The sequence below is a fragment of the Schistocerca gregaria genome, chromosome 2 (genome assembly GCF_023897955.1).
Source record: "Schistocerca gregaria isolate iqSchGreg1 chromosome 2, iqSchGreg1.2, whole genome shotgun sequence".
Lineage (NCBI taxonomy): Eukaryota > Metazoa > Arthropoda > Insecta > Orthoptera > Acrididae > Schistocerca > Schistocerca gregaria.
The window spans coordinates 977,147,073-977,163,790 of NC_064921.1; the positions used below are offsets into that span (position 1 = coordinate 977,147,073).

Consider the following 16,718-nt stretch of genomic DNA (forward strand, 5'->3'; position numbering starts at 1 on the left):
AGCACTGTGTATTGCCGAGCAGAGGTCGGATTCGACAGCCTTGTTATTCCGCCAGATATTTTCTAGGGAGTTTCGGGTGTTGCCTCTGAGCTATATAAGCAATAACCGTAAGGCAGATTTACAACTAGATATTTTGTTAATTAGATTTGTGACAAATTTTAATGTAGATTGGACCCATACATTTTAAATTTCCTTGGGTTGTTCACATGATTTGGCTTTAGCCCCACACGCGTCTGTAATTTATATTTTGTACACTTTGTCGAAATTTTGTCACTTCATATACAAGATAAGCTGTATTTGTTTTGTATCAACCCTCAAGGTGTTTGACACAGATTTCGAGTGTTTGCTTTTAAGCGTGTGCGCTCCAAGCGTCACCAAAGTTTATGTTAAAGAAAAGGGTTTAGATTTTCTATATTATCGTACCTTCGGGTTGTATATTGAGATCGGTATATATTTTACTGTTGTTGTGTTTTTATATTTATGAAAGGAAGAAAGAAAGGTTCATATGTTAACTGTTTCCTAAAAATGCTGATCGGCGTGAAGAATTTCGCCTATGGTACTCACTAAGAGTGCTGCTAATAGCAGATATCCCCTTGTATTCCTGGCTCGAGTTCTTGCCTTTTATTGCCATTAACGTTTTACTTCTATGGGCGAATTATTATCAGCCTGATTGTGCCCCATGGGGCTTGTTATTTCTTGCAAATACATTTTTGGGATTTTCATTATTCGTTCGACAGTTTATTAATTGCTAAAACTGTCATTAATTGGTTCATGTGAAATGAGGTATTTACTTACTGATCTCTTCCCCTCTAAGGGGTTGTTTTGACGTCATCCAAACAAATTTTGAAGTTCCTTTAAATTAAATTATTGTATTTTTTCTATCTGAAAGCCTTATGTTGTTGAATTGTTGTTTTAAAATCGTAAATCTGATTCAGTTTAAAGAACCTTTACATTTCCATGTAAATTTTATTGCTTGTCTTAATTCGGAAATATTTTATCAATAAATCACATTCTGTGCAATAAATGGTGAATGACGATTCCAATCCAGGGGTCCAGTCCTTTCTTCAAAACCCATTGTAACACCATAATAAGATATTATCTGATTTTTTTTTTCTTCTGATTACTTAACTTCAATTTCATGTCCGATAAGCAAAACCCTTTAGGCATTTATGGGTCAATTCTGCAAAAATTCTCACTGAGGGTAACATTAAACTGCATCTAAATACCATAATTGGTTATAAATATAGTGTCAGTACACAAACGGTGCAGAGTATAGTGTTATACGTTATTGGTCGTTTTGGGGCCCCAAGACTGCCACGTAACGTTGTCTTTGAAGGTCCGGTAGACTAGTTCTCAAGTCTGTCTCTCTCCTCTCAGATGTTCTAAAATGTCCAAACCGGTTTGTCTGTCAACAAAGTCACACGCCTCCCCTTCTATATCCACAAAGGAGACATAGGTGTTGGTTTCGACTTATTAATAATATTGCCTCCAGACACCAAATCTGCATAACACACGATATACCTTTCCTGGAGCCTGCTTGGTATTCACCAGTCAAATGATCTATTTGTTGTTCAGTTATGTTTAAGAGAGCTTTGCATAGAAGCTTGAATATGCAACAGATATGTAATGGTTTTCTTCCAGTCCTGTGGAATTGTTCCCGTTTTCCGTGTTATCTTCAGAAAATGCATGCATTCTTCTTATGACCACATCCATTTTTCACAGTCTGCAATAACGCCGCCGTTTCCAGGTGCTTTGTTATTTATTAGTGACTGAATTATCTCTCTGATTCCTTGGATTGTCGGAAGATGAGAATCTCGGTCTGGTAAATGTCTTTCAAAATGGTTCAAATGGTTCTGAGCACTAAGGGACATAACATCTGAGTGTTCAAATTCAAATGGCTCTGAGCTCTATGGGACTCAACTGCTGTGGTCATCAGTCCCCTAGAACTTAGAACTACTTAAACCTAACTAACCTAAGGACATCACACACATCCATGCCCGAGGCAGGATTCGAACCTGCGACCGTAGCAGTCGCACGGTTCCGGACTGCGCGCCTAGAACAGCGAGACCACAACGGCCGGCTACATGACTTTGTTCAAATGTGTGTGAAATCTTATGGGACTTAACTGCTGAGGTCATCAGTCCCTAAGATTACACACTACTTACTCTGAATTATCCTAAGGACAAACACATACACCCATGCCCAAGGGAGGACTTGAACCTCAGCCGGGACCAGCCGCACAGTCCATGACTGCAGCGCCTGAGACCACTCGGTGAATCCCGCGCGGATATATGTCTTCAAAATGCACTTTTTTCACTGGTAAACACAGTTTGCATGCTGTTTTTCTTTTCTGAACGCCTAACGTCTTTTCTCGTCCAGTGTTCTTGACTCGAATTTGATGGTTAGACGACTGTCCATGTTATTTTAAGCACTTTATCTAAAATGATCAAGTTAGTTACTGTAATGGTTAAGATAATAGGAGAGCATTCTTGGTATCTGGGGTTCCTTTCCCTCTTGATCGTCCGTGTACATCAGATTTACGGTTTCCTAAAACTTCTTATCACTGATATCGGGATGAGTTCTTTTACAATGACAGGGTCATGCTACACCCGAATTTAAAGTACCTGAATGCAGTCATGATTTGGAACTACACTTACGTGATTCAGAAATGATGTTATTACGATTCAGTACTCAAACTACACAGTGGAGTTAATATTCACTTTGCAGTCACACGTGCTTCTGGATACTATTCTTAACACACATTGTAGCAATATCAGTGAGTGAGACTGGGTTACCAGCACGGAGCAGGCCATGGGCAGCTGCAGCAGCAGGAAGACGCGCGACTGCTGGTTGGTGGTCCAGCACAGTGTGTCCTCCAGCTCCAGGCGGGCTACGGCCCACGTCGCCACCACCGCGACGGGCGCTCCTGAGAAAAATATCAGCAAAAGTCTGGAATAAATCTTCAATAGGTCATTCAGCATCGGAACTCCGAGAGAAGCAGAGGGAGGGCAGTGCAGAGATATTTGGACCAATTATACATATCCTTCGATTTGCTTTAACAACCATTGACTACATATTCGTTTCCCTGATAGGGACTCATCATGTTGCAGATCAATCCTAAATAATTAAATTGGCTTCATAATTTCATTATTCTTGGGAGTCACGGGGTTTATAATTGTTTAACTCTCCGGCTAAGAAGACTTTTTTGTTTCACTTCGTACCACTTGGGTCATGACCCCAAGCAATTTCCACAGGATATATTGGCGTTATTTTAATGAATTAAAATAAAATCATACATTACAGCTGCTCATTGTGACAGATATCATTCAGTTCTTATAGATGTTACATCCAGGAAACAAAAGAAAAAAACTGGGATCTACTAACCCAGTGATATTCAGTGGACAAAAACATAAATAAATTGTAATTTTTAACAAATATGAAACTGAGGAAACCATGATTGGGTACATGTGACTCAAAGGCAGAAAGTGACATATTTTAAAATTAACAGTTTTGTAAATAAGGGAGAAATACGGGGTGTTCAAAAAGTCTCTCCGCAGTGCCGTAAGATTTTTAGCCGCGCGTGCCATATGCCGCAGTGAACATACCGAAATGAAACGCAGTGAAATACAAGTTATTAATTTATTGAATATTCATTTTTACTTACAAATTTTCACATTCTGTGTTGAAAATGTCCACCCTGTTGTTGAATACACAATTCAATTCGTCTAATCATGTTTCCAAACACAAGCTGTAACATTTCTTCTGCAACAGAAGCAGTGAAAGTGGATATTGCAGTTTTCAATTCATCTATGGATTTTGGATGGTTTTCATATGGAGTTACTTTCGCTGCACCCCAGAAGAGAAAGTCATGTGGCGTTAGGTCAGGCGATCGTGGAGGCCAAAGACCCTGTGAAATTATGCAATAACCAAAAACATCAACATGTAGTGACATTGAAACGCGAGCTGTATGTGCGGTTGCACCATCTTGTTGAAAATAACCGTTCAGTATCTCACTTAACACAAGTTCTCCTATGAATGGGTACAGAATATCACTGCAGTATCAGTGTGCGTTTATTGTTTCGTTTGAAAAGATGGGACCCACAATCCGACGTCTAGAACTTGCAATCCAAAGTCGTGTTTTCACAGATTGAATTGGTACCTCATGAAAACACAATAGATTTGCAGTACTTCACATATGTGCGAGTTCGTGCACCAGGATAAATGAAACCACGCCTCATCAGTGAAAAAATTTTCGTTAAGAATATCCCTTCATTTTGTTGAACGAAATTTTTGAACAGTTGACAATAGTGCAGTCTGTTACTATCATCAGTATTTTCAGTTCTTGCACGATTGTCACTTTGTATGGGAAAAGTTCTAATCTTTTCCTTACAGCTGTGTGGGCCATTCCCACACTAACATAGATTTCCTGGGCAAGTTTTCTTACTGGTTTCTAGGGACTCATGGACAACTTTATCGGAAATATCGAGTAGTTTATCCTCAGACAAAATGCTAGGATGACCACTTCTCGGCGCATCTGTCACTTAACCAGCAGTTCGAAATTTATTAATCAAATCTCGCACAGTATCGCGATGTGGGAATGTTGTGTCCGTTGTTCGACTATAAACACGTTCTTCAATGGTTACCATTTTACCAGTGACAAAAACGAAGCAAACGAACAAAGGAACTTAACTTAAACATTCACTTCAACACATAATGAGACACACCGACGATACTCCTGACGCTGGCTGAGATGAACGAAACAGTGGAATGTTGAGAGAATCTACTTGAAGGGGATAAACCCAGGCAGGCGAACAATCATACGGCACGCGCCGCTAGCAAACATACTGCACTGCGGAGAGACTTTTTGAACACCCCGTACATTTACAATGTTCTTATGGAGTCACATAGACCCCAGTGGTACTAGCAGGGCGACATGATACCAGTTTAGACATTTCACTGTCATTTTACTTTCTTTTGGAAACTATTGGAATTTCGCTGTAAGTCATTCAGAATCATCCTCTAGTAATGGCATGCAGTCTGACTCATTACTATAGGATGATAACGATTCACTGTAAAATAGCTATAGAGTCGAGATTTCTGTAGTTTCCAAAAGTAAATAAATGAAAAGTGAAGTTACGACACATTTATTATTTAAACAGTTAAATTGTTGTTAGTTTGTCACCATATTGTGCTATAACCTAGTGGGCTGTCTTGCCTTAAAACAAGACAATGTCGTTTTCGTGGTTCATGAGCATAAATCTCCTTACACAGAACGTTTCCTTCTGGCTCGATAAGGGACGCTTCCTTTGGAGTTAACACCCTAACAAATACACTACTGGTCATTAAAATTGCTACACCAAGAAAAAATGCAAATGATAAACGGATATTCATTGGACATATATATTGTACTAGAACTGACATGTAATCACATTTTCACGCAGTTTGGATGCATAGATCCTGACAAATCAGTACCCAGAACAACCACCTGTGGCCGTAATAACCGCCTTGATACGCCTGGTCATTGAGTCAAACAGAGCTTGGATGGCGTATACAGGTAGAGCTGCCTATGCAGCTTCAACACGATACCACAGTTCGTCAAGAGTAGTGACTGGGGTGTTGTGACGAGCCAGTTGCTAGGCCACCATTGACAAGACGTTTTCAGTTAGTGAGAGATCTGGACAATGTGCTGGCCAGGGCAGCAGTCTGACATTTTCTGTATCCAGAAAGCCCCGTACAGGACCTGCAACATGCGGCCGTGCGTTATCCTGCTGAAATGTAGGGTTTCGCAGGGATCGAATGAAGGATAGAGCCACGGGTCATAACACATCTCAAATGTAACGTCCACTGTTCAAAAGGACTTCAAAGCGAACAAGATGTGACCGAGCCGTGTGAACAATGGTACCCCATACCATCACGCCGGATAATATGCCAGTATGGCGAATACACGCTTCCAATGTCCGTTCACCGCATGTCGTCAAACACAAATGCGACCATCATGGTGCTGTAAACAGAACCTGGATTCGTCCGAAGAAATGACGTTTTGCCATTCATGCACCAAGTACGTCGTTGAGTACACCATCGCAGGCGCTCCTTTCTGTGACGCAGCGTCAAGGGTAACCGCAGCCATGATCTCCGAGCTGATAGTCCATGCTGCTGCAAACGTCGTCGAACTGTTCGTAAAAATGGTTGTTGTCTTGCAGACGTCTCCATCTGTCGACTCAGAGATCGAGATGTGGCTGCACGAACCTTTACAGCCATGCGAATAAGATGCATGTCATCTCGACTACTAGTGATACGAGGTCATTGGGATCGAGCATGGCTTTCAGTATTACCCTCCTGAACCCACAGATTCCATATTCTGCTAACAGTCGTTGGATCTCGACCAATGCGAGCAGCCATGTCGCGATACGATAAACCGCAATCGCGATAGGCTACAATCGGACCTTTATCAAAGTCGGAAACGTGATGGTACGCATTTCTCCTCCTTACACGAGGCATCACAACAACGCTTCACCAGGCAACGCCAGTCAACTGCTGTTTGTGTTTGAGGAATCGGTTAGAAATTGTCCTCATGTCAGCACGTTGTGCTGTCGCCACCGGCGCCGACCTTGTGTGAATGCTCTGAAAAGCTAATCATTTGCATATCACAGCATCTTCTTCCTGTCGGTTAAATTTCGCGTCTGTAGCACGTCACCTTAGTGGGGTAGCAATTTTAATGGCCAATAGTGTAGTTATGTAACTGAATCTCTAACTGACGTGGGACGTTATCAATTTCGTAAGGGCGAAAAGCGTTCGACTAGAGTTGGTGGCAGAGGCAGGCTCGTGCAGTGGGACGCTCTGCAGTACTTACCCCAACCCAGAGCGACGTAGCTGGCGACGCGCCCGGCGTGGGCGGGCAGCGCGAACACCACCAGGTTGTGCAGGTAGAGACCCTGCGCCAGGATCCACGAGAAGTTGGCCGCGATCGACAGCTGCCACAGGCTCGTCACCAGCTTGCAGCGCCAGTGCTGCGGCAGCACAACAACACGCGGCACTGCTGAGCTACAGGTAGCGCTCCACTGAGGAGTCGTACACCTCACTGGACGGCACGTAACGTTGTGCTACCCCCTTTTCCTTGCTATGTCCCCTTCCTTTTATTTTTGTAAAGTGAAATGTTAAGAGCAAAGTGAGACTACTATTTTCCGGAGACAGGAAGCAGTTTTAGTAGCTCTGTAACACTAATTAGTAGTACTGAGCTGTGCTCATAGTGGAAGTAACCGTTAACAAGTACTTACGGTGCTGTTAGTAAGGAAGACGATGTGTCCGTCTTCGTTGTAAGCGACGTCTGACGCGAGACCGACGCCGTCGACGAATAGCGCGTCCTTGAGCAGCCCCATCAGGGAGCGGAAGATGAACGAGGCGAACAGGTGCATGTACAGCCGGTACCGCGGGCAGCGCAGTCGCCTGAAGCCACGGGCACGGGTCATAGGCGAGACAAAGACACTTTGCAGTGAGTATTTGCAATTAGCGTTTAGGTGAGCTGGCATTACCTCCTCAGTTTATAACTGCGTGTCCCTCGGCTGGCATGTTCGGAAATACTGGTCACTGTGGATTGAGCAAGAAAAATCTAATGTGACAACCCCCCCCCCCCCCCCCCCCCCCCCCCCCGTCTAGCCACGCGGTCCATCGCGCTGCTTCCCCAGGGCACGAGGTCCGCTGTGATTGCCAGTCTGTCATTTTTAAGGCGGTTTTCCATCTTTCTCGGCGCATGCTGGCTGGTTCCCCTTATTCGGCCTCAGTTACAATGTGTCGGCGATTGCTGCGCAAACGCCATATCCAGGTACGCGTACGCCATAATTACTCTACCAAGCCAACATTTGGGGTTACACTTCTGTGGTATGAGAGGTTACCGTGTGGACCACTGTGGGACCAACAGCACAATAACACTGAGTTCGGTGTGGGGTGGTGATGAAGTGGGTGGTTTGTTGTGGGCAATGGCGGGGCCGTGAACCACTGAGGGCTATTGCGGGATGAAGCCTCTCCGTCGTTTCTATGTCTCCAGTTTAATACACACAATACATAATGTAACAACTCACACATATATAGGTGACAATGACTCTTCTTCCACAGTAAATCTACATCTACATCTACATCTACATCACTACTCTGCAATTCACATTTAAGTGCTTGGCAGAGGGTTCATCGAACCACAATCATACTAGCTCTCTACTATTCCACTCCCGAACAGCGAGCGGGAAAAACGAACACCTAAACCTTTCTGTTCGAGCTCTGATTTCTCTTATTTTATTTTGATGATCATTCCTACCTATGTAGGTTGGGCTCAACAAAATATTTTCGCATTCGGAAGAGAAAGTTGGTGACTGAAATTTCGTGAAAAGGTCTCGCCGTGACGAAAGGGTCTATGCTGTAATGACTTCCATCCCAACTCGTGTATCATATCTGCCACACTCTCTCCCCTATAACGTGATAATACAAAACGAGCTGCCCTTTTTTGCACCCTTTCGATGTCCTCCGTCAATACCACCTGGCAAGGATCCCACACCGCGCAGCAATATTCTAACAGAGGACGAACGAGTGTAGTGTAAGCTGTCTCTTTAGTGGACTTGTTGCATCTTCTAAGTGTCCTGCCAATGAAACGCAACCTTTGGCTCGCCTTCCCGACAATACTATCTATGTGGTCCTTCCAACTGAAGTTGTTCGTAATTTTAACACCCAGGTATTTAGTTGAATTGACAGCCTTGAGAATTGTACTATTTATCGAGTAATCGAATTCCAACGGATTTCTTTTGGAACTCATGTGGATCATCTCACACTTTTCGTTATTTAGCGTCAACTGCCACCTGACACACCATACAGCAATCTTTTCTAAATCGCTTTGCAACTGATACTGGTCTTCGGATGACCTTACTAGACGGTAAATTACAGCATCATCTGCGAACAGTCTAAGAGAACTGCTCAGATTGTCACCCAGGTCATTTATATAGATCAGGAACAGTAGAGGTACCAGGACGCTTCCCTAGGGAACACCTGATATCACTTCAGTTTTACTCGATGATTTGCCGTCTATTACTACAAACTGCGACCTTCCTGACAGGAAATCACGAATACAGTCGCACAACTGAGACGATACCCCATAGCTCAGCAGCTTGATTAGAAGTCGCTTGTGAGGAACGGTGTCAAAAGCTTTCCGGAAATCTAGAAATACGGAATCAACTTGAGATCCCCTGTCGATAGCGGCCATTACTTCGTGCGAATAAAGAGCTAGCTGCGTTGCACAAGAGCGATGTTTTCTGAAGCCGGTAGTGGAGTGTGCGTTCTTTTACACTACCTGGTAGAATAAAACTGTATGTCAGACTGGCAGTACAACCCTGAACCTTGCCATTTGTGGACAATGACCAATCTAAGCACGACTCACGCCGCGGACTCATAACTTTGCATCTCTCAGTAACTCTCTCCTACTTTCCAGAGGAGCTCTTCTGCACACCATGCGGCACTAGTACTGCTAGAAACAGAGGTTTTTCCGAAAAGTTGCTTAACTGCAGCCCCTGTACTATCAATACATTCAAAAGAAAATATATTTCACTTGAAAATGTTGCTTATACACTTTCATTTTATTAGGTACATCCTTAATGACAGTAGTCGTCTGCTTATTATTTTTTACTGAAAATATTTGAGGTAAATTCTGTTGCATTAGTAATACAAACACACACTGTAATGGGTATAAGTGAAGATATTTCTGTTGGTGACTGAGGACGGAGTATTGAGCAACATTTACGCACCAATAATTGTAGCTATTACAAGCTGCATGTATTTAGACTGGGTAATATCTCCCACGATATGTGGCAAGAGCAAATCACTATTGCTTCTCTTCCCCTGGACAGCAGGTCAGATGTTAAAGTTTGAAGACACCGACGCAGAATTGTTAGTCTATACTGGCAGTCGAACCCAGAACCCTGCCATTCGTGGACAATGAGCAATATGAACACGACCCACTCACTTTTAGTGGAGCAGATACGACAGTGCGGGAACCATCAGCACCCACAATTGTGATGTGTTTGTCGGATGACTTTTTGACGGAGAGGAAAACAATCAACACACCGATGTATATAAATATTTAGGCACCACATACAAAAATATCGGCACTTACACCCATTACCCTCCGTATATTCTTCAATAGTGCGTGAAATGTACAAAGAAGAGCCGAACAAACTGGTACAGGCATGCGTATTCAAATACAGAGATATGTAAACAGCCAGAATAAGGCGCTGCCGTCGGCAACGCCTATATAAGACAATTACCTGGCGCAGTTGTTACATCTGTTACTGCTGCTACAATTGTTAGGTATCATGATTTAAGTCAGTTTGAACGAGGTGCTACAGTTGGCGTACGTGCAATGGGACACAGTATCGCCGAGGTAGCGATGAAGTGGGGAATTTCCCGTGCGACCATTTCACGAGTGTATTGTGAATATCAGGAATCCAGTAAAACGTCAAATCTCAAACATCGCTGATACCAGGAAAAGATACTGCAAGAATGGGGTCAACGACGACAGAAGGGAATCATTCAGCGTGACAGAAGTGCAATCCTTCCGCAAATTGCTGCAGATTTCATTGCTTGGCCATCAACAAGTGTCAGCGTGCCAACCGTCCGACGATACATCATCGATATGGGCTTTCGGAGCCGAAGGCCCACTCCTGTACCTTGATGACTGCATGGCACAAAGGTTTACGCCTCGCCTGGGCCGTCAACACAGACACTGAACTGTTGATGGCAAAAAACGTTGCCTGCCCGGACGAGTCTCGTTTCAATTTGTGTCGAGCGGATGGTCGTGTACGGGTGTGGAGACAACCTTATGAATCCATGGACCTTGCATGTCAGCAGGGGTCTGTTCAAGCTGGTGGACGCTCTGTAATGGTGTAGGGCCTGTACATTTGGAGTATATGAGATCCCTGATACGTCTAGATACAGGTCTGACAGGTGACACGCACGTAAGCATCCTGTCTGATCATTTGCATCCAGTAGTGGCCTAATCATTATTGTTTACTGAAAATATTTATGATAAATTCTGTTGGATTAGTGTTACAAACACAAAGTGTCTGTGCATTCCAACGGACTTTCGCAATTCCAGCAGGACAATGCGTCGCCCCAATCGTCCAGAATTGCTACAGAGTGGCTCCAGAAACACTCTTCTTATGGACCGTGCGGCTGGTCTGGGCGGAGGTTCGAGTCCTGCCTCGGGCGGGCATGGGTGTGTGTGTTTGTCCTTAGGATAGTTTAGGTTAAGCAGTGTGTAAGCTTAGGGACTGATGACGTTAGGAGTTAAGTCCCATAAGATTTCACACACATTTGAACATTTTGAAACACTCTTCTGAGTTTAAACATTCCGCTGACCATCAAACTCCCCAGACCTGAACGTTATTCAGTATATCTAAGGTGCCATCTCGGTGTTCAGAAGAGATCTCCAGCCTCTCGGGCTCTTACGGATTTATGGACAGCCCTGCAGGATTCATGGTGTCCGTTCCTTCCAGCACTACTTCATACATTAGTCCCTTCATGCCACGTCGTGTTACGATACTTCTGCGTGCTGGTGGGGGCTCTTCACTATATTAGGCAGGTGTACCAGTTTCTTTGGCTCTTCAGTGTATGTTCTCACACGAAGGAATTGGTGAATGATTACTTTTCATTTCAGCATACGTATTATTCACTAACTTTTCAATCAGCATTGTACTAAACCAGCAATGTTTTGAACCATTTGGTAGTAGAAAGTTACTGCATGTCATATTTTTGATTATATATAAATGCAGAGGTGTTATACTAACAACACCTTATTCTAGTCGTAAATTCCGAAATTTCCATTAATACTGCTATTAACCTCATCTATATTACTATCATTATAATTTTATTTACGGAAGTCCCGTAATATTTTGGCACGATTATTTTCCGTATGTGTTCCCGAATTGGAATTATTATAGTATAGACGTTTTAAGTGGCTTAAATAAGCAGCTCAACATACTGCGACGTATCTGTCTGAATGAAATATAACGTTAGTAATAACACCGGATAAAACGAACGAACCAAGCTCTATTTGGATGTGATTTTAAATCATATGTGTGGTGGAGAAATACTAACGACACTTGGATATGACACTGACTTACTCGAAGATGAATAAGAACACCAAGATGCTTACTGGGTAGTACAAGAAATATTAACGTTTGATTTCGTAATAAAACAAGCGATATGCCAAGGACAACATTGTACAGCAGTGGTGACGAATGTACTAACGTAAAAAGCTATTTCAGTCTAACTCTTCTTTCCCCTAGCCTTCATCCCCCCTAGTACTGACCCGTTTCTTCAGGATTTGCCAAATTTTATTTCAAATTTTACGAATGTGGTAGAAAGCCCTTCGTAATGCCACAGTCGTCAAGGTAACCTAAGCGAGAGAAATCGTGTGCGCCATTTCTCTGAAGACAGTTGTACTTTTTTGGATGTTATCGTAGTTCAACAGTTTGTGTATCGTATGGTCTGACGAGGAATTTGGGGATCAGCAGAGCATTTGCCTAAACGAACGCGGAAAACCGTCTAAAAATTACATTCGGCAGCCCCGTGTACCAGCCCACGGTCGGTAATAAGCCAGTCTAATTCACTCAGGGTCTGGCTCACCTCGCTGTCACACAAGCTGGCACACTGCGTGTTATGCTATACGAGTAAGTCTGTCTACTTCGGACTAATGAGGGGATATAAGCGATAGATGATAATTTCTCCATTGGCAAAAGATTCCAGCTCCTTATTCGAATCTCCGGGAGGGGACTGCCAAGTAGGAGGTGACCATGAGAAACGAGTTGAATAACTAACTAAAGGATAACGTCATACGAGCCGGAGCGTGGAATGTCGGAAACTCCAATGTGGCAGGGAAGCTTGAAAATTTGAAAATTTAAATTCATAGGGTCAATTTAGGTATATTAGGGGGCAGTGAATTAATATGGAAAGAAGTCAAGGCTTTCCGGTCAGAAGAGTATAGGGTAATACCAACAGCAACAGAACAGAGTATAGCAGGAGTACGATTCGCTATGAATAGGAAGGCAGCGCAGATAGTTTGTTGCCGTCAACAGGTCAGTGAAAGGGTTGTTCTAATCAGAATCTCTTGCAAATCAACGGCGGCAACTAAAGCTTAGTTATACATGCCTACTTCGGAAGCTGAAGATGAGTAGATAGAGGAAGTTTATGGGGCTGCTGAGAGGGCAATACAGGGAGCTGAAAACCTAATAGTCATGGGGAATTGGAATGCAGTTGTAGCGGAAGGAGTGGAAGAAAAGGTTACAGGAGAATATTGGCTTGAGACAAAGAATGAGAGAGGAGAAAGACTAATTGAGCTCTGTAATAAATTTCAGCGAGTAATAGCGAATACTCTGTTCAAGAATCACAAGAGGGAGAGGTATACTTGGAAAAGGCCAGGTGATACGATAAAATTTCAACTAGATTACATCATGGTCAGACAGAGATTCGGAAATCAGATACTAGATTGTAAGACATACCCAGGAGCAGATATATACTCAGATCATAATATAGTAGTGATAAAGAGTAGGCTGAAGTTTAAGACATTAGTCAGAAAGAACCAATACGCAAAGAAGTGGGATACGGAAGTACTAAGGAATGACGACATACACGTGAAGTTCTCTAAGGCTATAGTACGGCAATGAGGGTTCGCTCAGTAGGCAGTACAGTTGAAGAGGAATGGACATCTCTAAAAAGAGCAATCACAGAAACTGGAAATTAAAACATTAGTACGAAGAAGGTAACTACGAAGAAACAAGGGGTAATAGAAAAAATACTGCAGTTGATCGATGGAAGGAGGAAGTACAAAAATGTTCCAGGAAACTTAGGGATAGAAAAATACAAGCAGCTGAGGAAGGAAGTGAATAGGAAGTGCAGGGAAGCTAAGACAAAATTCCTGCATGAAAAATGTGAAGAAATCGAAAGAGAATCGATTGTAGGAAAGACTGACTCAGCGTATAGAAAAGTCAAAACAATCTTCGGGGAAATTTAAAGCAAGGTTGGTAACATTAAGAGTGCAACTGAATTCCACTATTAAATACAAAGGAAACAGCAGGCATGGGGAAAGAGTACACTGAAGGCTTCCATGTGAGGGAATATTTGTCTGATGTGATAGAGGAAGAAACATTATTCGATTTAGAAGAGATAGGGGATCCAGTATTAGAATCAGAATTTAAAAATGAGCTTTGGACCGCTTGGCCACAAGGCCGGTCACCAAATAAAACCGGAAGCGACAGTGCAATTTTAAGTTACGAAAGGACATGGACATCTCTAAAAAGGATAATCATAGAAGTTGGAAAGAAAAACAGAGGTACATCGAAGGTGACTGAAATGAAACCATGTGTAATAAAAAAAAAATGATTCAGTTGACGAAAGAAGGAAGTACAAAAATGTCATCAATACCCTTTCATACTAGTCACCGAAATGAAATAAATAGGAAGTGCAGCTACCTAAGGCGAAATGACCACGGGTAAAATGTGAAAAAAATAGAGCAATGAATGATTGTTGGAAAGACTGACTCAGCGTTTTCGAAAATCAATACCGCCTTCGTTCACATTAAAAGCAATGGCAGTAACATTAAGAGTGCAACGGGAATCCCACATTTAAATGCCGAAGACTGGGCTGATAGGTGGAAAGAGTACACCTAAGGCCTCTGCGAGGAAGAGGAACTGTCTCATAACGTGGTAAGAGAAGAAAAAGAAGTTGATTTTGAAGAGATATGGGATCCATCATTAGAATCATAATTTAAGAGAAGTTTGGAGGACGTAAAATCAGATAATGCAGAAGGGGTACATAACATTCCATCGGAATTTCTAAAATCACTGGGAGAAGTGGCACCTAAACGACTATTGACATTGGTATGTAGATCGTATGAGACTACCGATACACTGCCAGACTTTCGGTGAAACACCATCCAGACAATTCCAAAGACTGCAAGAGCAAACAAATGCAAGAATTATCGCACAATCTGCTTAAGTGTTCAAGCATCCACGTTGCTGACAAGAAAAAGGCAGAGACGAACGGAAAAGAGAATTCAGGATTTGTTAGATGACGATCAGTTTGGTTTTAGGAAAGATAAGGCACCAGAAAGCAGTTCTGACGTTACGTTTGATGATGAAAGCAGGAGTGAAGGAAATTCAAGTCACGTTCATAGGATTTGTCTACATGGAAAAAGCAATCGACAGTGTAAAGTTTCCGTAAGATGTTCTAAATTCTGTTGAAAAAAGCAGGGATAAGGTATAGGAAAAGGTGGGTATCATAGAATATGTACAAGATGCAAGAGAGAATAAGAGTGAGTGCGAAACCAGGAACGAAGTGTTCGGATTGAAAAGACTATAAGACAGAGATGTAATTTTTCGCCCTTAGCGCTCAACGATGTCGGAAGTTGAAGAAAGGTTCAAAAGTTGGATAAATATTCGCTTATGACATTGCTATCCCCACTGAAAGTGATGAAGATTTACGCCAAGTTTTGACTGGAATGCAAAATTTAAAGTGTACAGATACAGATGGAAAGTAAATAGAAGAAAGACGAAAGTAGTGAGAAGTAGCAGTAATTAGAACAGCAAGTAACGTAACATCGTAATTGGTGTTCACGAAGTAATTGAAGGTAAGGATTTCTGCTACCTTGGCAGCAAAATAACCTAAGACGGACGGAGCAAGTACGATATAAAAAGCAGACAAGCACAGGCAAAGAGAAATCTACTGGTATCAAATACAGGCCTTAATTTCAGGAAGAAATTTCTGAGAATGTAAGTTTGGGCCACGGCATCGCATGTTAGTGAAACATGGACTGTTGGAAAACCCGAACAGAACAGAATCGAAGCCTTTGCGATTTGGCGCTACATGAGAATGTAGAAAATAGATGGGCTGATCAGTAAGGAATTAGGAGGTTCTCCGAAGAACTGTCTAGTATAGAAATATACAGAGCATTCTCGGGTCTCTAAATACCAGGAACAGACGAAAGGTTTGCCACAGTTACTAATTACAAAAGCAGTCTTAATGCACTGATTATCATTCTTGACCCAGAGTTCATACAGCACAGACTACGAAATGCGGCCAAGCACATGGCAAGTTCGAAATTGTGATACTGAGTCATGAGGATGCCATTTTAATAAAATGCGAGGTGCACAACGGTCGGAAAATTGAAGACAATACTCAGTCATGGACGTACAACATTACAAAAATCACGACCTCTTCGTTATCCACTATGAATGTTTCATTTAAATGTACAGTAATTGTTACTGGTGTGAAGACACTATGATAACATTTACCTTGCGTTTAAATAAACTGTATACATCAAATATTGAGAATAGCTATATAAGAAGTAATTTATGTAATTTAATGATTTGAGAAGATGGTATGTTGAGTCTCCTGAACGTTTTATGTTACACTGAGTGTCACATGCAACTTCGCCGCAATACCTCTGTGTGCTGTAGAAGATTTTTGTAATTACCATCTGTGCAGCCACAGCTGCAAAATACTAACACGAATTCTTTACAGACGAATGGAAAAACTAGTAGAAGCCGGCCTCGGGGAAGATCAGTTTGGATTCCGTAGAAACACTGGAACACGTGAGGCAATACTGACCCGAAGACTTATCTTAGAAAACAGATTAAGTAAAGGCGAACCTACGTTTCTAGCATTTATAGACTTTGAAAAAGCTTTTC

The 16,718-nt window shown here is 42.4% G+C and overlaps 1 protein-coding gene across 1 annotated transcript in view; it reads right to left on the reverse strand.

Annotated features, from left to right (window-relative positions):
- LOC126336075 (secretin receptor-like) overlaps nucleotides 1-16,718 on the reverse strand; it is a 189,444-nt gene that overhangs the window by 108,470 nt on the left and 64,256 nt on the right. The window contains exons 5-7 of the mRNA XM_049999554.1: nucleotides 7,275-7,443; nucleotides 6,851-7,007; nucleotides 2,796-2,926 (exon numbers count right to left, since the gene is read on the reverse strand). Of these exons, the coding sequence (XP_049855511.1) occupies nucleotides 2,796-2,926; nucleotides 6,851-7,007; nucleotides 7,275-7,443 (457 nt within the window). The remainder of the gene's footprint in view (nucleotides 1-2,795; nucleotides 2,927-6,850; nucleotides 7,008-7,274; nucleotides 7,444-16,718) is intronic.